Source organism: Callithrix jacchus, chromosome 14, assembly GCF_049354715.1.
Source record: "Callithrix jacchus isolate 240 chromosome 14, calJac240_pri, whole genome shotgun sequence".
Lineage (NCBI taxonomy): Eukaryota > Metazoa > Chordata > Mammalia > Primates > Cebidae > Callithrix > Callithrix jacchus.
Window position 1 is genome coordinate 22747866 of NC_133515.1, and position 22377 is coordinate 22770242.

General features: G+C 38.8%; 1 protein-coding gene and 2 pseudogenes across 4 annotated transcripts in view; 2 read left to right on the forward strand and 1 right to left on the reverse strand.

Annotated features, from left to right (window-relative positions):
- Nucleotides 1-22377, forward strand: part of ANAPC1 (anaphase promoting complex subunit 1) — a 124009-nt gene that overhangs the window by 50367 nt on the left and 51265 nt on the right. For all 4 annotated transcript variants that reach the window (XM_035271978.3, XM_035271979.3, XM_078348933.1 and 1 more), the window contains 7 exons: nt 4090-4358; nt 6839-6930; nt 7985-8133; nt 14216-14294; nt 15203-15239; nt 15337-15407; nt 20359-20537. In XM_035271978.3, coding sequence (XP_035127869.3) covers nt 4090-4358; nt 6839-6930; nt 7985-8133; nt 14216-14294; nt 15203-15239; nt 15337-15407; nt 20359-20537 — 876 coding nt within the window. The remainder of the gene's footprint in view (nt 1-4089; nt 4359-6838; nt 6931-7984; nt 8134-14215; nt 14295-15202; nt 15240-15336; nt 15408-20358; nt 20538-22377) is intronic.
- On the reverse strand, nt 5289-6092 carry LOC108588179 (large ribosomal subunit protein eL8 pseudogene; annotated as a pseudogene).
- Nucleotides 19232-20048, forward strand: LOC103787840 (Y-box-binding protein 1 pseudogene; annotated as a pseudogene).

The following is a 22377-nucleotide window of genomic DNA, read 5'->3' on the forward strand; positions in this document are numbered from 1 at the left end:
ACTTCTGTGGTATTCCTATCAATTCCTCTATCTTTCCAGCACCTTTTATTTATTTAAATACTGAATAATAATTACTTTGAAGAGTGGGATCTGTTACATTTTCTGTGGTCTTTAATGATTATCTAAACATTAATATATGTATTGCTGCATGATTTCAGTTTAGGTTTGTAGACATTTTATCACCAACTGATTACCTCAAAGGACAGCATTTATCTTTTTTATACAGTGTTTTTTAAATTAAAGTTCTCAATCATATCAGGTTCCAGGGTATATTTTTAAGTGGCCCAAATATATTTTTTTAAATCGTGGTATAATTTAAAAGAATGGAATCCTCACATCTTAAGTTTACAGTTTGGTCAGTCTTAATGTATGCACACTCATATAACCCACACTTCGTTAAAGACACAGAATATTTTCATAACTCCATAAAATTTCCATGTGCTGTTTCTAATCAGCTTTGTCCTCTTTTTCTAGCAATTACTGATCTTAATTCTGTCACCATATCTTAGTTATACCTGTTCTAGAACTTGATGTAAATGAAATAATATAGTATGTAATCTTCGGCATAAGATTTCTTTTATTCAGCATAATGCTTTTGAGATTCATATTGTTACAGGTACCAGTAATGTGTGTCTTTTTATTGCTAAGCAGTATGAATATACCATAGTTTGTTTATCTACCCTTCTGCTGGTAGATTATCTAGGCTATTTCTTTTTTTTTTTTTTTTTTTTTGTCAGTCTTATGAATAAAGCAAGCTACTACTAACATTCACTGTCAAGTCTTTGTGGACATATATTTTCTATTTTTTTTCTTTTTTGAGACAGAGTTTCGCTCTTGTTACCCAGGCTGGAGTGCAGTGGCGTGATCTCAGCTCACCGCAACCTCCGCCTCCTGGGTTCAGGCAATTCTCCTGCCTCAGCCTCCTGAGTAGCTGGGATTACAAGCATGCGCCACCATGCCCAGCTAATTTTTTGTATTTTTAGTAGAGATGGGGTTTCACCATGTTGGCCAGGATGCTCTCGATCTCTTGACCTCGTGATCCACCTGCCTCGGCCTCCCAAAGTGCTTTTTTTATTTTTAAGTCAGAATCTTGCTCTGTCACCCAAGCTGGAGTGTGGTGGCATGATCTCGGCTTACTGCAGCCTCTGCCTCCCAAGTTCAGGCGATTCTCATGCCTTAGCCTCCCCAGTAGCTGGAATTATAGGTATGTGCCACCACACTTGGCTAATTTTTGTATTTTTAGTAGGCACGGGGTTTTACCATGTTGTCCAGGCTGGTCTCAAACTCTTGGACTAAGTAATCTGCTCACCTTGGCCTTCCAGAGTGCTGGGATTACAGGTGTGAGCCACCACGCCCGGCCTGTGGACATGTATTTTCATTTCTTTTTTTTTTTTTTTGAGAGGGAGTCTTGCCTTGTCACCCAGGCTGGAGTGCAGGGTGCAATCTCGGCTCAGTGCAACCTCCGTCTCCCAGTGATTCTCTTGCCTCAGCCTCCCGAGTAGCTAGGATTACAGACTCGTATGACCATACCCAGCTAATTTTTGTATTTTTAGTAGAGATGGAGTTTCACCACGTTGGTCAGGTTGGTCTTGAACTTCTGACCTCGTGATCTACCTGCCTCAGCCTCCCAAACTGCTGGAATTACAGGCATGAACCACTGTGCCCGGCCTCTTTGTTTTTTTAAGAAACATAGTCTTACTCTGTTGCCTAGGCTGGACTGCAGTGATGCTATCACAGGTCACTGTAACCTCAAACTCCTAGGCTCAAGCCATCCTCCTACCTCAGCCTCTGAGTAGCTAGGACTACAGGTATGCACCATCATGCCTGGCTAATTTCTAAACTTTTTGGTTGGAGACAAGGTCTTAATATAGTATGTTGCTCAGGCTGGTCTCAAACTCCTGGGCTCAAGCAGTCCTCCTGCCCTTACCCCCCAAGTGCTGCGATTACAGGTATGAATTTTTTTTTTTTTTTTTTTGAGACAGAGTTTCGCTGTTGTTACCCAGACTGGAGTGCAATGGCATGATCTTGGCTCACCACAACCTCAGCCTCCTGGGTTCAGGCAATTCTCCTGCCTCAGCCTCCTGAGTAGCTGGGACTACAGGCGTGCACCACCATGCCCAGCTAATTTTTGTATTTTTAGTAGAGACGGGGTTTCTCCCTGTTGACCAGGATGGTCTCGATCTCTTGACCACCCACCTCGGCCTCCCAAAGTGCTGGGATTATAGGTGTGAGTCACCGCGCCCGGCCTACAGGTGTGAATATTAATTTCTTATAATTTCTTTTTCTTTGAGATGGAGTCTTGCTCTATTGCCAAGCTGGAGTGCAGTGGCACAATCTTGGCTCACTGTAACCTTTGCCTCCTGGGCTCAAGTGATTCCCCTGCCTCAGCCTCCCCAGTAGCTGGCACTACAGGTTCGTGCCACCATGCCCAGCTAATTTTTTGTATTTTAGTAGACATGGGGGTTTCACCATGTTGGCCAGGATGGTCTCAGCCTCCCGACCTCATGATCTGCCTGCCTTGGCCTCTCAAAGTGCTGGGATTACAGGTGTGAGCCACTGTGCCTGGCCTTAATTTCCTTTAAATTAAAATTTATGCCTATTATTTTTAATTTCTTTTAATTTTTTAAAATTAAAATTCATGCCTATAATTTTTAATTTTCTTTAATTTAATTTCTTTTAAACTAAAATTCACACCTGTAATCACAGCACTTTTTGGGGTAGGGGCAGGAAGACTGCTTGAACTCAGGAGTTTGAGACCAGTCTGGGCAACATATTATAGTAAGATCTTGTCTCTACCACAAAAATTTAAAAATTAGCCAGGCATGATGGCGTATACCTGTAGTCCCAGCTACTTGGAGGCTGAGGTAGGAGGATGGTCAGCACTCTTTCATGTGCTCATTAGCTGCTTATGTATCTTTTTGTGAAGTTTCTGTTCAAGTCTTTACCTACTTTTTATTAGATTACAAAAAAAATAGTAAACTGTTGAAGTTCATTTACATGTTCTAGACATGAGTTCCTGACCATATTTTCCCTTAGTATGTGGCTTAACAGTGTCTTTGATGAGCAGAATTTTTAATTTTGGTTATACAGTTTATTAGTTTTTTCTTTTATGGTTAATTCTTTGTATCTAGTACAAGAATTTTTTTTTTTTTTTTTGAGACGGAGTTTCGCTCTTGTTACCCAGGGTGGAGTGCAATGGCGCGATCTCGGCTCACCGCAACCTCTGCCTCCTGGGTCTAGGCAATTCTCCTGCCTCAGCCTCCTGAGTAGCTGGGATTACAGGCACGCGCCACCATGCCCAGCTAATTTTTTGTATTTTTAGTAGAGACGGGGTTTCACCATGTTGACCAGGATGGTCTCGATCTGTTGACCTCGTGATCCACCCGTCTCGGCCTCCCAAAGTGCTGGGATTACAGGCTTGAGCCACCGTAGTCCAAGAATTTTTTAAGTCAGAATAACACACTATATTAAGCCTTATAAAAACACTGGTAAATTCCAAGATCTGGAAATAGCATAAACCACATTCTCTGAACCAAATGCAGTAAATCACAAGTAGAACCAAAATAGACTGAATATTTGGAAAATGTAGTACACAGTCTGAATATAAAGTCAGTTGATTATTAGATTGTATTATTAGCCCTGGTGTCTTATATATATAGAAAGATGAATTCACCAGCCGAATGCAGGTGGACCTTCCCTTTTACCAAAACATAGCTCAGTGTAGTGGTCACTAACATGCCATCTACTTTTCCTATAAAACGTAGCCTGAGATAATCTTAAATTTTCTCTCTCAATCTCTACCTAAATAGTAGAATCCTTCTCCCATTGTCTTTTCTAAAAGGACATGACAAGATTAAAAAAAAAAAAGGTTTTTAAAGGTGGCTTGCCTTAACTTTTGTAACTGGCATCTGGAAATTGTGGCTATTTTATAATTCCTTCATTCTTAGTATTTTTTTTTTTTTTTAAATAGATACTGTTAGATAACCTTACTGTGAAAAAGAAACTTGAATTGTTTTAAGTGAATTTTCTTTTCTAATGATATTTTAAGGAGGTATTTTTAAAAATTAATGTTCTTTTTATTCTTCTCAGGACTGGGAATATTTACTAAATTCAGACTACCACCAGAATGTTGAATCTCATCTTTTGAACAGAGCCTTGTGTTTGAGTTCTTCAGAAGTTTCACAGATGAAGGATGAGGATTTTTCACAGAATCTCAGTCTGGATTCTTCTACACTTCTCTTTACTCACATACCTGCAATCTTTTTCGTTCTTCACCTGGTGTATGAGGAGCTTAAGTTAAATACTCTAATGGGAGAAGGAATTTGTTCACTTGTTGAGCTTCTTGTTCAGTTGGCAAGGTAAATTTGTTTGTAGGTTAGAAACTGCCAGGAAGTCCTTAGATGGCTATCTTTTCCATGATATCATATAGGGACCTTGTAAATAAGTTTCTAAAGTCGACCTTCTCAGAAAACTAGGGCATCTCCTGTAAACCACAGAGTTGTTTGAAGATACTGGTTATGTGAGGGCCTGTGGGGCATGCAGGGATTTTTAGTGTTTGTCCTGAGATTAATGGAAGGTCACGAAAAAATGGAGATGACCTACTCAGATTTTCATTTTGACAGGATGACTGGCTACACTGTGGTGGGAGTTCTAGAATAATATCTGCTGTTTTATAATACCCACATTCAAATAATGCTTTATAGTTGACAAAATCATAGTTTACATATAAAGTCTCAAGGTAAGATTCCTATTTTAGTGATGAGGATACTTGCCTAAATTTGTTTCTAAGTATATGGGTATTTGATAGTTGTAGACTCATTTTGCTGTGCTATTCTTGTTGCAATCTGAGGTCATCCCTGCCTTTGAGGCACTCATAGTAGATCCACAATAAGATAGTTCCAATATGTTTCAACACCTTTCAATAGCTTTGAAGCATCTTGTGTATGGCTCTGAATTCTAGGGTCATACTTATGTGTTGTTTGAGCCTCTATGACCTTTGGTAATAAAGAAGTTGAATTTGAATTGAAATGTCAACCTCTGAGTTAAGACATAGTATTTTTTCTAATTTTTGTTGTCTTTTTTGAGATCTTGAAATTCAATCCTGAGACATGGCAGTTTTAATTAATGGTAAATTTCACTTAGGATATCATTACTATCATGAAAATTCTTTTGGAATTAAGTAATTTCCAAACCATAATCATGGCTTTCTGAAATAAGTAACATATTTTATGCTTTTTTTTTTGAAGGAAAATTTGTATTGTTTTAATTATTTTTATGTACAGAGTACATTAACCCAGTTTTGTGGCAAGTTCTTTAGCCTTTGTCTTTTCGAGCTTGGTGATGTGAGCCACAGACTTGGGACCCAGGACATTGCCTCCCCAGTGACAGCGGATCTTATCATATCTGTCATTGTAATTGGTACGGATAGCTTCCACCAGCTTAGCCAAAGCACCTTTGTCTTCCGAGTTAACCTGTGTGAAGGCGACAGTGGTGCAGGTCTTCCTGTGGATTAGATGTACCAGTCTTGCCTTCCCCTTGATAATGCAATAAGGGACTCCCATTTTACAGCACAGGGCAGGCAAGACGACAACCAGCTCAATGGGATCCACGTTGTATGCAGTCACCACCAGCTGAGCTTTCTTGTTCTCCACCAAGGTGGTGACGGTGTTAATTCCTGCTCGAAGGACAGGTGGTCTCTTCATGAGACGTCCCCTTTGCCAGCTGCTTTCTTCTCGGCCCAGGCCAACAGCCTCTGCTTCTTCTCTTGCTTTGTCTCTGGTCTATACTTGTGGGCCAGCTTAAGCAGCTGAGTAGCTGTTTGGCAGTCCAGGGCCTGGGTGAACTGGTTAATTACAGGAGGCACTTTCAGCCACTTATGGAGGATGGTTCTCTGCCGCTGCAACCTGATATAGCAGGGCCATTTCACAAAGCGGGTGAGGTCTCTTTTGGGCTGGATGTCCTACCCAATGCCAAAATTTTTAGGCCTTTTCTCAAACAGGGGATTCACCACTTTCTTAGCCTCCTGCTTCTTCATGACAGCAGGGGCCGGAGCCACCTTCTTCCCCTTGGCCTTCTTTCCTTTAGGCATCTTGGGCAGCGGTAAGAGAGAGAAAGGAAAGGGATTGTTGATATTTTATGTTTTATCAGGTTTTTTTTTTTTAACATACTTTATCTTATTTAATCTTTTTTTGGTGGAGGGGGAACTCTGTCACCTAGGCTGGAGTGCAGTGGCACAACCTTGGCTCACTGCAACCTCTGCCTCCCTGTTTAAGCAATTTTCCGCCTCAGCCTCCCGAGTAGCTGGGACTACAGGTGCCCGCCACCACACCTGGCTAATTTTTTTGTATTTTTAGTAGAGACAGGGGTTTCACCATCTTGGCCAGGCTGGTCTTGAATTCCTGACCTCATGATCCACCTGCCTTGGCCTCCCAAAGTGCTGGGATTATAGAGGTGAGCCACTGTGCCTGGCCCATCTTATTTAATCTTTAAAACTTGAGAGTAAGTTAGCTGCTATTGCTCCATTTTCTAGAAGAAAATACTGAGGTTTATAGACATGACTTACTGAAGATCACACAGCTAATAAATAGCAGAGGAGGAACTAGCTCACGGTGCTTTTACTCTAGTTTTACCTCTGCAAAATTTAGCAAAAAGAAATTGGGTTGCATTTGTCACTCTGGGCACTTTAAAGTCCAAAAATACAATAAAGAGACTCTAGATTTGGTTACTTTCTTTCTCATAAGTAAGTTTTTAAATGAAAGATTCAACTAATGAATTCTTCCAACTCTGCTTGGAGAAAGTGCTATAATACCTTCTTTTTTATATGCTCTTACTGTTTTAGGGACTTAAAATTGGGACCTTATGTAGATCATTACTATAGAGACTACCCAACGCTTGTCAGAACTACTGGACAAGTGTGCATGATTGATCCAGGTAAGTCGTCATGCTTTTAAAGATTTTCTGAACAGTGTGGTGACATTTGTTTGTATCTTTCTCAGTGAAGAGCAGAGGATGTATTTCTTACCATTGGCTTCTCAGTCAGGGGCAGTGTCTTTCCACTAGGCAGATTGTAGTTTGTAATGCTTGTTTTCTGACACGTAGTAAGCCATAATATCTTCACTGTATAATGAAAATTTTACTCATCCCGAAGGTTCAGACTTGCAAAAGTTTAGAAAGAGCTTCTAGTGCCAAGGATGCTTTTAACCTAGACTTGCACTGTCCAGTTAGTAGCCATTAGCCATATGCTACTTAAATTCAATTAAAATAAAACATGTATTTCCTCAGTGCAGTAGCCGCATTTTGAGAGCTCAGTAGCCACATGGGGCTAGTGCCACCATATTGCACAGTGCAGATTCAGATACAGAACATTTCTGTCACCACTGTATAGTCCTAGACCCTCAGCTAAAGGAACTGAAGTTGGGGCCCAGGGGAAAATTTTTGGTTAGGTTTTTTTTTTTGACATCTGGTCTCTTACTCTGTTTCCCAGACAGGAGTGCAGTGCTACGATCTTGGCTAACTTCATCCTCCAGCTCCCATGCTCAAATGCCTCAGCCTCCTGAGTATCTGGGATTACAGGCGTGTGTCCCCATGCCAGGCTCATGTTTGTATTTTTAGTAATGATGAAGTTTCACCGTGTTGGCCAGACTGGTCTCAAACTCCTGACCTCAAGTGATCCACCTGCCTTGGCCTCCCAAAGGGCTGGGATTACAGGTGTAGGCCACTGTACCTGGCCTTTGGTTAGATTCTTTATATCCCTTGGGAAAATAATTTGCTAAATTTCCATCTAGGATGGGATAAATAGAAGTAATTTATATTCTACATTTAATAACGGAGTCACTTATTTACTGTGGCAGAAAACATGAAGCATTTTGGAGGATATGAGAAAATGTTATTCTAATTGTTTCAAAATGACAGGTAACTCGATCATCCTCCCTTTAAAATAATGTTGTCTTAATGTATTTTTGTATCTGTTTATCTAATTTTAAAGGTCAAACCGGATTTATGCATCACCCATCATTTTTTACTTCTGAGCCACCAAGTATTTATCAGTGGGTGAGTTCTTGTCTGAAGGGTGAAGGAATGCCACCTTATCCTTACCTCCCTGGAATCTGTGAAAGAAGCAGACTGGTAGTCTTGGTATGTATGTGGAATGTTACTACCTATCTTCTTTTCCTTTTAAAATTTAGTTTTAAAAATTATATCTAAGGTTAAGTTTTTCTTTCTGTGTATAATTCTGTGAATTTCAGTATGTGTATAGATGCATGTAATTACTACAATTAGGATATAGAACATTTATATCACCCTCAAAAATTTCTCACATGATTTTGAGATAAATCCAAGTTGTTTCCTGTATCAGCAGTTCATTGCATTCTATGGCTGATGAGTAGTTTATTGCATGGATGTGCCATATTTGGTTTTTCATTCAGGATAATTGGGTTGATCACCGAAGCGGGAGCAGCCAAAATGAAGTTCAGTCCCTTTGTGACTTCCAACTGATGCAAGAATTGCAAAGGACATTTCAGTGCACCTTCCCACATTCGCAGGAAGATTAGGTCCTCCCCGCTTTCCAAAGAGCTGAGACAGAAGTACAACGTGTGATCCATGCCCATCCGAAAGGATGATGAAGTTCAGGTTGTACGAGGACACTATAAATGTCAGCCGATTGGCAAAGTAGTCCAGGTTTACAGGAAGAAATACGTAATCTACATTGAATGGGTGCAGTGGGAAAAGGCTAATGGCACAACTGTCGACGTAGGCATTCTCCCTGGCAAGGTGGTTATCACTAGGCTAAAACTGGACAAAGACCGCAAAAAGATCCTTGAACGGAAAGCCAAATCTTGCCAAGTAGGAAAGGAGAAGGGCAAATACTAGGAAGGAACAATCGAGAAGATGCAGGAATAAAGTAATCTTATATACAAGCTTTGATTAAAACTTGAAACGAGGAAAATAAAAGGATGATTGGGTTGATTCGAGTTTTTAGCAGTTGTAAATACAGATACTTCAGCATTCATGTTCAGGCTTTTATGTGAATATAAGTTTTTCTTTCTCTAGGACAGGTACCTAGGAGTAGGACTGATGGGTCATATAGTAAGTTTGTATTTCATTTTTAAAGAAACTTGGCTGTTTTCCAGAGTGGCTCTTCCATTTTACATTTTTACCAGCAATATTTAAGAGATCACTTACCTGCATTCTTGCCAGTATTCGGTATTGTCACTATTTTTTATTTTTAACTTTTTGAGAGTTGTGTAGTTATACCTCATTATGGTTTTAATTTACATTTTCCTAATGGCTAATGATGTTTTGAGGGTTCTAGATATGAGGTTTTGTCAGACAGGTAGTTTGCAGGTATTTTCTTCTAGTTTCTACCTTGTCTTGTCTCGTCATTCTCTTATTATGTCAAAGAGTGACAGTGTTTAATTTTGATGAAGCTAGTTTATCAGTATTTTTCTTTAGTGGATGTTGCTTTTAGTATCATGTCAAAGAATTCTTTGTTTAACTTTAGGTTTTGAAGATTTTCTCCTGGATTTCTTTGTGTGTTTTGCATTTAGATCTCTAATCCATTTTGTTAATTTTTTATAATGTGTCAGGTTTTAGGTCAAGGTTTTTATTATTTCATTTGGATATCCAGTTCTTCCAGCTCTACTTTTTGAAAAAACTATCATTTCTCTATTATGTTTGCACTTTTGTCAAAAGTCAATTTGGCCATATTCTATTTCTGGACTTTCTATTCTGGTTTATTGATCTTTGTGGCTGTCTACACTGTAATTACTATAGCTTTATGGTAAATTTTAAAACCGATTAGCATTACTCCTTCCTTCATTACTCTTATTGCCTTTTCATACTGATTTTATTTTTATTTTTATTATTTTTTGAGACAGTCTTGCTCTGACACCTAGGTTAGATAGAGTACAGTGGCATGATCTCAGCTCACTGCAACATCTGCCTTCTGAGTTCAACCGATTCTCCTGCCTCAGCCTCCCAAATAGCTGGGATTATAGAACCCTGCCACCACGCTTGGCTAATTTTTTATATTTTTAGTAGATATGGGGTTTTACCATATTGGCCAGGCTGGTCTTGAACTCCCCACCTCAGCCTCCCAAAGTGCTGGGATTACAGGTGTGAGCCACCATCCCTGGCCCATACTGATTTTATAAACGTCTTGTCTATAGCTACAAAAAAAATCCTGCTGAAATTTTTTTCAACGAAACACATCTTTATTTTTATTATTTTTTGTTAACCTTTACCTTGATCTGAAAATTTCATGATTTAGTAATTTTTAGATATATATTAGTTTGTTAATATATATTAGTTTATTAAAATGCCCAACATCAAACTTCATATAGAACCAAAGGGCTGTCACAGTTGATAAAGTATGTTTCTTGGCACACCTGTTCTTGTCACACCCCATCCTGGAGCAGCCTGCTCATGTCTTCCCAGGCTTGCAGGAGAACCATATGCTTTTGCTCCTTCTCTCAAATGTTGGTAGATTGTAAATGTCTTTGCCCCCTGCTCTTCTTTTTCTTTACTCTATGTTTTGCTCTGCTTCATGGTGAGAAGTGCTTCAGAGCCCTCCATCACTCCAAAACAGACATATAGAATGGTGATTCTGTTTAAAAAAACACAGCTATTTTACTGATAGCACAATATATATAACATAATATGTCTCATTGAAATTATTATTATTTTTTAAGATGGAGTCACTATGTCACCCAGGCTGGAATGCAGTAGCACCATCTCAGCTCACTGTACCCTTCGCCGCCGCCTGGGTTCAAGTGATTCTCCTGCCCTAGCCTCCTGAGTAACCGAGATTACAAGTGTGAGACATCACGTCTGGCTAATTTTTCTATTTCTAGTAGAAATGGGGTTTGACCATGTTGGCCCCGTTGGTCTTGAACTCCTGACTTCAGGTGATCCGCTCACCTTGGCCTCTCAAAGTCTTGGGATTACAGGTATGAGCCACTGCACTCAGCCTGAAATTATTTTTGAGTGTACAATCCAGTGGCATTGAATACATTCACATTGTTATGTAGCCATCACCACTGTCTATACCCAAGACTTTTTCTTTTTTTTTTTTTTTGAGACGGAGTTTCGCTGTTGTTACCCAGACTGGAGTGCATTAGCATGATCTCGGCTCACACAACCTCCATCTCCTGGGTTCAAGCAATTCTCCTGCCTCAGCCTCCTGAGTAGCTGGGACTACAGGCGCGCACCACCATGCCCAGCTAATTTTTGTATTTTTAGTAGAGATGGGGTTTCACCTTGTTGACCAGGATGGTCTCGATCTCTTGACCTTGTGATCCATCCGCCTCGGCCTCCCAAAGTGCTGGGATTATAGGCGTGAGCCACCGCGCCCGGCCTACCCAAGACTTTTTCATCATCCTTAACATAAACTCTGTGCCTATTAAACAGTGACTCCCCATTCCTCTTCCTCCCAGGCCCTAGTAATTTTGTTTCTTATGAATTTGTTTCTTATAAGTACCTAATATTATGGGAATCATACAATATTTGTCCCTCTGTGTCTGGCTTATTTCACTTAGCATAATGTTTTCAAGGCTTATCCATATTGTAGCATCTATCAAATTACATTCTTTTGAAGGCAATATTCTATGCAGTATTTCACTGTATGGCTACACCACAGTTTATCATTTCATCTGATGATGGACACTTGGGTTGTTTCCACCTTCTGGCTATTGTGAATAGTGCTGCTGTGAACCATGGGTATATAAATATCTGTTCAAGTCTCTGCTTTCAGTTCTTTTGAATATATACCTGGTGGTGGAATTGCTGGGCCATATGGTAGGTAGTTCAATGTATAACTTTTTGAGGAACTGCTAAACTCATTTTCATGGTGGCTGTACCATTTTACATCCTTACTAGCAATGCAGGAGGAAGGGTTCCAGTTTCTCCACAGTCTTGCCAACACATACTATTTTCTATTTTTTAAAAATTATAGCCATCCTAGTACTTATGAACTGATACCTCATTGTTTTGATTTGCATCCTTAATGATTAGTGACGTTGAGCAGATTTTGATCTGTTTATTGGCCATTTATGTATCTTCTTTGAAGAAATATCTCTGCAGATCCTTGGTGTATTTTAAAATTGTTTTTTTCTTGTTGAGTTATGCATTTAAAAAAATATATATATATATATTTTTTAAATATATATATATATATATATTTTTTTTTTTTTAAGACGGGTTTTCACCTTGTTGGCCAGGCTAGTCTTGAACTCCTGACCTCAGGTGATCCACCCACCTCGGCCTCCCAAAGTGCTGAGATTACAGACGTGAGCCACTGCGCCTGGCGAGTTTAGGCATTTTTATACTGTAGATATTAATGTATCAAATGCATGATTTGCAAATATTTTCTCCCATTCTATAGGTTTTTCTGCAAATGTCTTTTCAGTAAAACTGGCTTCAGTATTCAGTTTATCTCTCTGGCCTTTCATCTCAGTTTTATCCTCTTGGTATTTCTTTTTACCTGTCAGCTCACAGATTTATTTATAAAATATAAATTTATTTATCAAAATATTCTAAAAAATATCAATAGAAGCCCTTATTGATAGGGTTTTGGTTTTGTCATTATGAATTTTATTGGGCTTTTTTTTTTTTTTTTTTTTTGAGACAGGCTGTCGCCCAGGCTGGCATGATCATGGCTCACTTCAGCCTTGCCCTTGGCTCAAACAATCTTCCCACCTCAATCTCCCGAGTATCTGGGACCACAGGTGCACACCATCACACCTGGCTAATTTTGGTATTTTTAGTAGAGATGGGGTTTGCCATGTTGCCCAGGCTGGTCTTGAACTCCTGACCTCAAGTGATAATTTTTTTTATGTGATGTTTAGCTAATGAGACGTTTGTAGTAACCTTCTAGCTTATGGTGGCTCTTTTCTATTGAGGCACTTGTATATGTGGAGATGGCATTGTCTGTGTACCATTTGTTGAAATGAGGGAAAGGAAAGAAGTGAGATAACATTTATTGGGAGCCTATTGTCTTCAAGGAACTTTATGTATGTTTTCTCATTTAGTAGAGAGACCTGATGTACTTTTGTGTTTGTGTTATATGCTGAATATTTTAACTCTTTTGAGAGAGTTTTTCCTTTGTTTTATCTTTTTCTTTTCCTCTTCAAAGTAAATACCACTACAGCTCTATACCACTAGATACTTCCTAGGTAGTGAGAGAGCACTATTCGATACCTGTTGGAATGACTGAGAAATAAGTTTTGATGAGGACATGGAGCAATCGAAACTCTCATGCGTTACTGGGGGGACTGCAAAAATGGCACAGCACTTTGGAAAACTGTTTGGCAGTTTCTTGTGAAGTTAAACACATTTACCATAAGACAAAGAAATCCTAACTCCTTGGTATTTACTCAAGAGAAATGAAAGCATAACCTGGACAAAGACCCACATATGTGTGAATGTTTAGAGCAACTTTGGTCATAATGGCCACAAACTGGAACCAAATGTTCACCAGTTTTTGAGTATGTAGTTTGGTACATCTGTTTAATGGAATACTACTCAGCATAAAAAGGAAGAAACTAGTGATCCTTGGAGAGATGTGGATGAATCTCAAAGACGTTATGCTAAGTTAAAGAAATACTACAAAAAAAGACTACATATTATAAGAATCATTTACATGATACTGTATAGACAAAACAGTAGAGCAGGAAAGCAGATGAGTTGTTTCCAGTGCTGGGTGTAGGAGGAAAAGACTGACTACAAAGAGAAGAAGGGAACTTTTTGGTGTGATGAAAATATTCTGTATTGTAGGCGTGGTAGTGGTTATGTGATATAACATTTTTTGAAACTCATAGAACTGTACACCTAAGATGGATGAATAGTCTATGTTATATTTATTTTCTAGTTATACTTCAATTGTGTAGTTGGGTGTGGTGGCTCATACCTGTAATCCCAGCACTTTGGGAGGCTGAGGCAGGAGGATTACTTGAGGTCATGAGTTTGAGTCCAGCCTGGGCAACACAACGAGACTCTGTTTCTACAAAAAGTAACAATAATAATATAAAAAATTAGCTGGATGTGGTGGTGTATGCCTGTAGTCCTAGCTACTTTGGAGGCTGAGGCAGGAGGATTGCTTGAGCCAAGGAGTTTGAGGCTGCAGTGAGCTCTGATTGCACCACTGCACTCCAGCCTGGGTGACAAAGTGAGATGCTGTCTCTGAAAAGTGAAAAATAATGTTTATTTTCTTCTTTTGCAGAGTATTGCACTGTATATACTTGGTGATGAGAGCTCTGTTTCTGATGAATCCTCACAATATTTAACCAAAATAACTATAGGTAAGTTGGTGTACTGTTAGGTCTCTGGAAACAACTTTTTGTAAATGTCAGTATCACAACTGAAAAAACAGAAAAAAAAGTTTTTCTTGTTTGCTTTAGCAGCCATGTCTTACCTTTTTAGTACTCTTCTCATCTGTAGTTCACAACTGATTTTTCAGGTATCAGGATTACTTAAAATCTAACAAATCTTACATTTTCAGTGTGGGTAAAAAGGACTATTTTAGTCTCGAGGAAATTATTATACCATTGACTCTTGAAAAACATGAATTTGAACTGTGTGAGTCCACTTACAATGAAGTTTTTTTCAACCAAATGCAGATAGAAAATGTAGTATTCGGCCGGGCACGGTGGCTCAAGCCTGTAATCCCAGCACTTTGGGAGTCTGAGGCGGGTGGATCACGAGGTCAAGAGATCGAGACGATCCTGGTCAACATGGTGAAACCCCATCTCTACTGAAAATACAAAAAAAATTAGCTGGGCATGGTGGCGCATGCCTGTAATCCCAGCTACTCAGGAGGCTGAGGCAGGAGAATTGCCTAAACCCAGGAGGCGGAGGTTGCGGTGAGCCGAGATTGCGCCATTGCACTCCAGCCTGGGTAACAAGAGCGAAACTCCATCTCAAAAAAAAAAAAGAAAATGTAGTATTCTCTGGATGTGAAACCCATATGCAGGTTCCACAGGGCCAATCGCAGGACTTGAGCATGCACAGATTTGGGTACACATGGGGTGTCTTAGTCAGTTCCCTGAGTATTCTGAGGGCTGACTGTACTTTCAGCCTGCCACAGTACTGCTTATTTTACTTTTTTAAAGACATTCTTTGCTAATAGATTCTTATTTTCAAATGTCTTCTACATGTTATATGTTTACCAGGATGATTATCAAAATTGTTTCATATTGTTCCCTTTTAGCCCCCCAGAAGTTGCAAGTAGAACAAGAGGAAAACAGGTGACTTTTATTTAGACTGTGTTTTTATGTCAAACATTTTAAACAATATTATCTTTCACTATTCTGCTGAATTACTTTATGTTTTATTCTCTTATAGGTTTAGTTTCAGGCATTCTACTTCGGTTTCTAGCCTAGCTGAAAAATTGGTTGTGTGGATGACTAATGTAGGTAAGAGCTTCTTTGTTACCTCCTAAGTAGGTCCTGCCTCCTCCAGACTAGCTAGAACTGGAAGGAATGTGGACAGAGGGGCACTGGCTTTGTGAAGAGACCTCACAAGATTGCGATTATGTTTCATCAAGTCACACTTTTTTTTTCTCAACAATCTCACAACTTCCATGTGATGATATTTGGGGTATCAGCTTTTTATCTTGGTGCATAAGGAATCTTTATTTGCCGTTACATTGGACCATTTGAGGTTGTGGTTGTGTAAGCTGGTCTTTTAGAATGGAGAATTCTAATCACCCTACCTTCACACCTGAAACATTGTGATACTCAGATATCAGAAATGGGTGTTTTTGGCAAAGTCTGAAAGCAGTTATATAAACATTTCAGGGTATACTTTAGAAGGATAAATGCCAGGGATTTCAGGCATCAAGATTAACATTGAACTGGGAAGTGGAAGAGGGAGAAAAAGCTTTCTATATTCCCTATTCCCCAAACCTATGCTCCTAGGTTTTAAATTAAGTAAAATACCAAATAAATTTTTATCACAAAGAACTAAAAAACAAAATTAAAAATTACTGTCACGAAGATATTTAAAAAATGAGGATATTGTATAGGATGTATGTTAAAAAATAAAACTCTAATGAACATTAAAAAATGTTCTTGAAGTCTTATCTAAAGTATGTTCTAAATGAAGTTTCTGACAGTTTTTTTTTTTTTTGCATTTTACCTTAAAAATGACAATAACTGTTGCATAGTATACATACAGGATACCTATGCTGAAAAATAGATGAATTCCATCCATTTGTATATCACATAATATTTAATAAGTATTATTCTCATATAAGGAAACATTTTTTGCCTCAATAGTTAATTGACTTTTTATATTATAAATAATGCATGGTATTATAAAATCTAGAAAATCATTATAAGAAAAATACGATTTAACCCAAGAATAAAAAAATTTTAAATATGAAATATGATGTACTTACAAAAGAATATATCAAACGTATATGTTTAGTTTAGAGGATGGTGCTGAGTATTGATGTACTGGCCACCCACCCTTAGAAATAGAACATGACCCACATAATAGAAGGCCCTTACATATCTGCTCGTGGATCCCTCTTGACAGACACCCCAATGTTATAGGGAACCACTGTCCTACCTACATTTTGTGTTACCTTACTCTTGTTTTTCTTTATAGTTTTACATCTTTTTAAGTTGGTAGGTTTTATCTATTTTTGAAAACATATAGATGTAAATATATGTTCTTTTTCCTTTACTCACTTTATTGTTTAAAAATTCATCCATATCAACTCATGTAGCAGTAGAAGTGGGTCATTTTCTCTGATATATAGATTATCTTGTTTGAACATATCACAATTTAATTACCCATTCTATAGATGATAGACAATGTGACTCACTCCTTTTTCCATCTTTTTTTTTCTTTCCTTTAACGAAACAGTATTGCTAATGAGTATTTTTATACCTGTATCTTGGTGTACATGGGTATAAGTTTTTATATGGCTCTTGATGCATCAAATGGGTAGATCTACCTATACATACCAACTGTTTTCCAAAGTGGTTGAAGTTACATTGCCTTTGGCTATGGATAAGAATTACTGTTGTTCACTTCAGCAAAGTCTCAGGATACAAAATCAATGTGCAAAAATCACAGGCATTCCTATAAACCAATTATAGACAAACAGCCAAATCATGAGTGAACCCATTCACAATTACTACAAAGAGAATAAAATACCTAGGAATGCAACTAACAAGGGATGTGAAGGCCCTCCTCAAGGAGAAACTATAAACTACCACTCAAGGAAATAAGAGGACATAAACGATGAAAAAACATTCCATGCTCATGGTTAGGAAGAATCAGTATCGTGAAAATGGCCATACTGCCCAAAGTAATTTATAGATTCAATGCTATCCCCATCAAGCTACCATTGACTTTCTTCACATAATTGGAAAAAGCTACCTTAAATTTCATGTGGAACCAAAAAAGAGCCTGCATAGCCAAGACAATCCTAAGTAAAAAAAACAAAGCTAGAGGCATCACACCACCTGACTTCAAACTATACTACAAGGCTACAGTAATCCAAACAGCATGGTACTGGTACCAAAACAGAGATAGAGACCAATGGAACAGAACAGAGGCCTCAGAAATAACGCCACACATCTACAACCATCTGATCTTTGACAAACTTTACAAAAACAAGCAATCAGGAAAGGATTCCCTATTTAATAAATGGTACTGGGAAAACTGGCTAGCCATATGCAGAAAGCTGAAACTGGATCCCTTCCTTACACCTTATATGAAAATTAACTCCAGATGGATTAAAGATTTAAACGTAAGACCTAACACCATAAAAACCCTAGAAGAAAACCTAGGCAATATCATTCAGAACATAGGCATGGGCAAGGACTTCATGACTAAAACACCAAAAGCAATGGCAACAAAAGCCAAATTAGACAAATGGGATCTATAAAGAGCTTCTGCACAGCAAGAGAAAATATCATTAGAGTGAACCAGCAACTAACAGAATGGGAAAAAGTTTTTGCAATCTACCCATCTGACAGAGGGGTAATATGCAGAATCTACAAAGAACTTAAACCCATTTACAATAAGTGGGCGAAGGATATGAACAGATACTTTTCAAAAGAAGACATTTATGCAGCCAAAAAACATATGAAAAAAACCTCATCATCACTGGTCATTAGAGAAGTGCAAATTAAAACCACATTGAGCCGGGCTTGGTGGCTCAACCCTGTAATCCCAGCACTTTGGGAGGCCGAGGCAGGTGAATCACGAGGTCAAGAGATCAAGACCATCCTGGTCAACATGGTGAAACCCCGTCTCCACTAAAAATACAAAAAATTAGCTGGGCGCCAAGTACGGTGGCTTATGCCTGTAATCCCAGCTCTTTGGGAGGCCGAGGCAGGTGAATCATGAGGTCAGGAGATCAAGACCATCCTGGTCAATATGGTGAAACCCCGTCTCTACTAAAAATACAAAAATTTAGCTGGGCACGGTGGCGCATGCCTGTAATCCCAGCTACTCAGGAGGCTGAGGCAGGAGAATTGCCTGAACCCAGGAGGCGGAGGTTGCGGTGAGCCGAGATCACGCCATTGCACTCCAGCCTGGGTAACAAGAGCGAAACTCTGTCTCAAAATAAATAAATAAATAAATAAATAAAACCACATTGAGACCATCTTATACCAGTTAGAACGACAGTCATTGAAAAATCAGGAGACAACAGATGCTGGAGAGGATGTGGAGAAATAGGAATGCTTTTACACTGTTGGTGGGAGTGTAAATTAGTTCAACCATTGTGGAAGACAGTGTGGCGATTCCTCAAGGATCTAGAACTAGAAATACCATTTGACCCAGCAGTCCCATTACTGGGTATATACCCAAAGGATCATAAATCATTCTATTATAGACACATGCACATGTATGTTTACTGTGACACTGTTCACAATAGCAAAGACTTGGAACCAACCCAAATACCCATGAATGTAGACTGGATAAAGAAAATGTTGCACATATATACCATGTAATACTATGCAGCCATAAGAAGGGATGAGTTCATGTCCTTTGTAGGGACATGGATAAAGCTGGAAACCATCATTCTCAGCAAACTGACACAAGAACAGAAAACCAAACATGGCATGTTCTCACTCATAAGTGAGTGTTGAACAATGAGAACACATGGACATGGGGAGGGGAACGTCACACTGGAGCCTGTCGGGGTGGGGGTTGGGGAGCGCGGATAGGGGAGGGATAGCATTAGGAGAAATACCTAATATAGATGACTGGGTGATGGATACAGGATGTACCTGGCAGTGTAGGAGACGGGGAGATTGTGGAGTTTGATGTTGTTGAAGGAGAAAAGGGTGTGGAGGCAGCAAATGTTACAGGTCCTGGTGGCGTTCCAGTTCAAGGCAATCAATATGCAGCAGACTGTAACCATTATAGACGTTATCCATGTCATAGGGGTCCTTCACGAAATTACCAGCAAAATCACCAGAATAGTGAGAGTGGGGAAAAGAAGAAGGGATCAGAGTGCTCCTGAAGGCCAGGCCCAACAACGACAGCCCACTGCAGGCGAAGGTTCCCACCTTATTACATGCACAGACCCTATGGGCATCAACCACAATATTCCAACCCTCCTGTGCAGGGAGAAGTGATGGAGGGTGCTGACAACCAGGGTGCAGAGAACAAGGTAGACCAGTGAGGCAGAATATGTATCAGGGCTATAGACCACAATTCCACAGGGGCCGTCCTCGCCAAAGACAGCCTAGAGAGGACGGCAATGAAGAGGATAAAGAAAATCAAGGAGGTGGATGAGACCCAAGGTCAGCAGCCACCTCAACATTGGTACCTCAGCAACTTCAATTACCAACGCACAGGCCCAGAAAACCCTAAACCACAGGATGGCAGAGACAAAAGCAGCCGATCCACCGACTGAGAATTCGTCCACTCCCGAGGCTGAGCAGGGCGGGGCTGAGTAAATCCCGGCCTACCATCTCTACCATCATCCGGTTTAGTCATTCAACAAGAAGAAATGAAATTCCAGCAATAAGAAATGAACAAAAGATTGGAGCTGAAGGCCTCCAGTGCTTGCTTTTTGCCCGTTGACCAGATAAATAGAACTATCTGCATTATCTATGCAGCATGGGGTTTTTATTATTTTTACCTAAAGACGTCTCTTTTTGGTAATAACAAATGTGTTTTTTTAAAAAAATGCCTGGCTTTTCTCAATACCCCTTTAAAGGTTTTTAAATTGTTTCATATCTGGTCAAGTTGAGATTTTTAAGAACTTCATTTTAAATTTGTAATAAAAGTTTACAACTTGATTTTTTTCAAAAAAGTCAACAAACTGCAAGCACCTGTTAATAAAGGTCTAAAATAATAGAAAAAAAATTTTTTTTCTCTCTTTAACCATAGGATTCACTTTAAGAGATTTGGAAACTCTTCCTTTTGGAGTTGCTCTTCCCATCAGAGATGCAATTTATCACTGTCGTGAGCAGCCTGCCTCAGACTGGCCAGAAGCTGTCTGTCTCTTGATTGGACGTCAGGATCTTTCCAAGCAGGCGTGTGAAGGAAACTTACCCAGAGGGAAGTCTGTGAGTATCAACATAGAAAGTTCAGATTCAGTTTTAACCTTAAATAAAATCATAAAGTAGAAATGTTCTTCATTTTCCTTTAAGCCTTTTTGTAAGTATATATATCAGTTTGTCTTTTATATTATATGCCAGATGGGGTTTGTAATTATATCCATCTTATTAATTGTAAGTTGAGCATGGGAGCAGGAGATTTTGTGAGTGTTTTGTCTTGTACCTGGACCTTTCTTTGCCTTGAATCAGGAGAAGCCCTCAGAGTAGTCATGGAAACTACCATGGCTGTTTCCCTCCTTGTACCATATTAGTAATTAACCACTTTGTAATTATTACATAGGAAAAGGGAGAGTACATGTATCCTGAATTTGGATGGTTAATTGTATACAAATATTTTCTCCTTCATATTTTTTGATGGGTTGAATTTCTTGAATTTAACCTTTTAAATAGGTGTAAATATTTTTAAATAGGTGTAAATCACATAAAACTGCAGCCCCAGGAAAAAAAAATTTTTTTATAGAGTTATTTAAAAAGATATCTTAAGTTATCCCTCCTGAAATACTGTCTTTCATCAATCTTCACGTCTGTTTTTATTTAAATTAGTTCTAAGAGTCCTGCAAGTAGAAAATAAAATTATTTCAGTTCTTTCTAAGTATCTTTTTAAATCATCCTTTCTTAAAGCTTAAAAATGAAACTTTTGAAAGTTTCATTGTGTAAAAGTTTATCTAAAAGTTTCGTTATTCTAGTATTCTAGTTAACTTTTAGAAACAAATGGTAGAATCTCATCAAGGAAGATTCAGGAATGATTATTCCATTCCTGGTGATTCTTTTATGTTCATGTCCCTGAGAAGACAGTGGGAATTTGGCCTTGCCTCTTAGTAGCTTTTGAATCAATACATAATAATCAGTACATTATAACTATGAGTCACCTTGGGCCTTATTACTGCTTCTTCAGAGCCTGTATCAAAACTTACTCCTAACCTCAGAGTTGCCTCTGTGGACTCATACCAGAGTCAGTTCCCATGGGCATCTAATCTCCATCAGAGTCATCCCAGCACATCCCTTTAATCTGCATGTCAGTCACAGCTCTTCACTGAATTAGTATTTATGTCCTGTTTTAAACAGAAAACAAATCTTTTTGCTTATAATATGATTTTCCTATGAGAAAGAGCAGTTCAGCACCATTAGCATTAAAATATTAGTCTGTATTTGAATGTCATTTTAAGTTTGTTCAGTTACTACATTTTATAACCTCATCTAAATTTATTTTGTCACTATTTGAGACTATATTTTATTAACTCATCCATTAGAATACAGTTTATTTTTATTTAGATGTTTTATAGGAATCAAAATAAATTATTATTATTTATTTAGTTAGTTTTTTGAGACGGAGTTTCGTTCTTGTTACCCAGGCTGGAGTGCAATGGCGTGATCTCAGCTCACCACAACCTCTGCCTCCTAGGTTCAGGGAATTCTCCTGCCTCAGCCTCCTGAGTAGCTGGGATTACAGGCATGCGCCACCATGCCCAGCTAATTTTTTGTATTTTTAGTAGAGACGGGGTTTCACCATGCTGACCAGGATGGTCTCGATCTCTCGACCTTGTGATCCACCCACCTCGGCCTCCCAAATTGCTGGGATTACAGGCTTGAGCCACTGCGCCCAGCCCCAAAATAAATTTTTATTAACTAAAAGTGATTATTTGGTTATATCTACTTTTTTTTTTCCAGGCTAATCTTGTTACTTTCACATTAAATGTTGTAAAACTTTAACATTTCAACTCGGAGTTGTTAAGCGTATAAAACTCTTGAGAGAATATGATATGATTCCATGTAATTCACATCTGTTTTG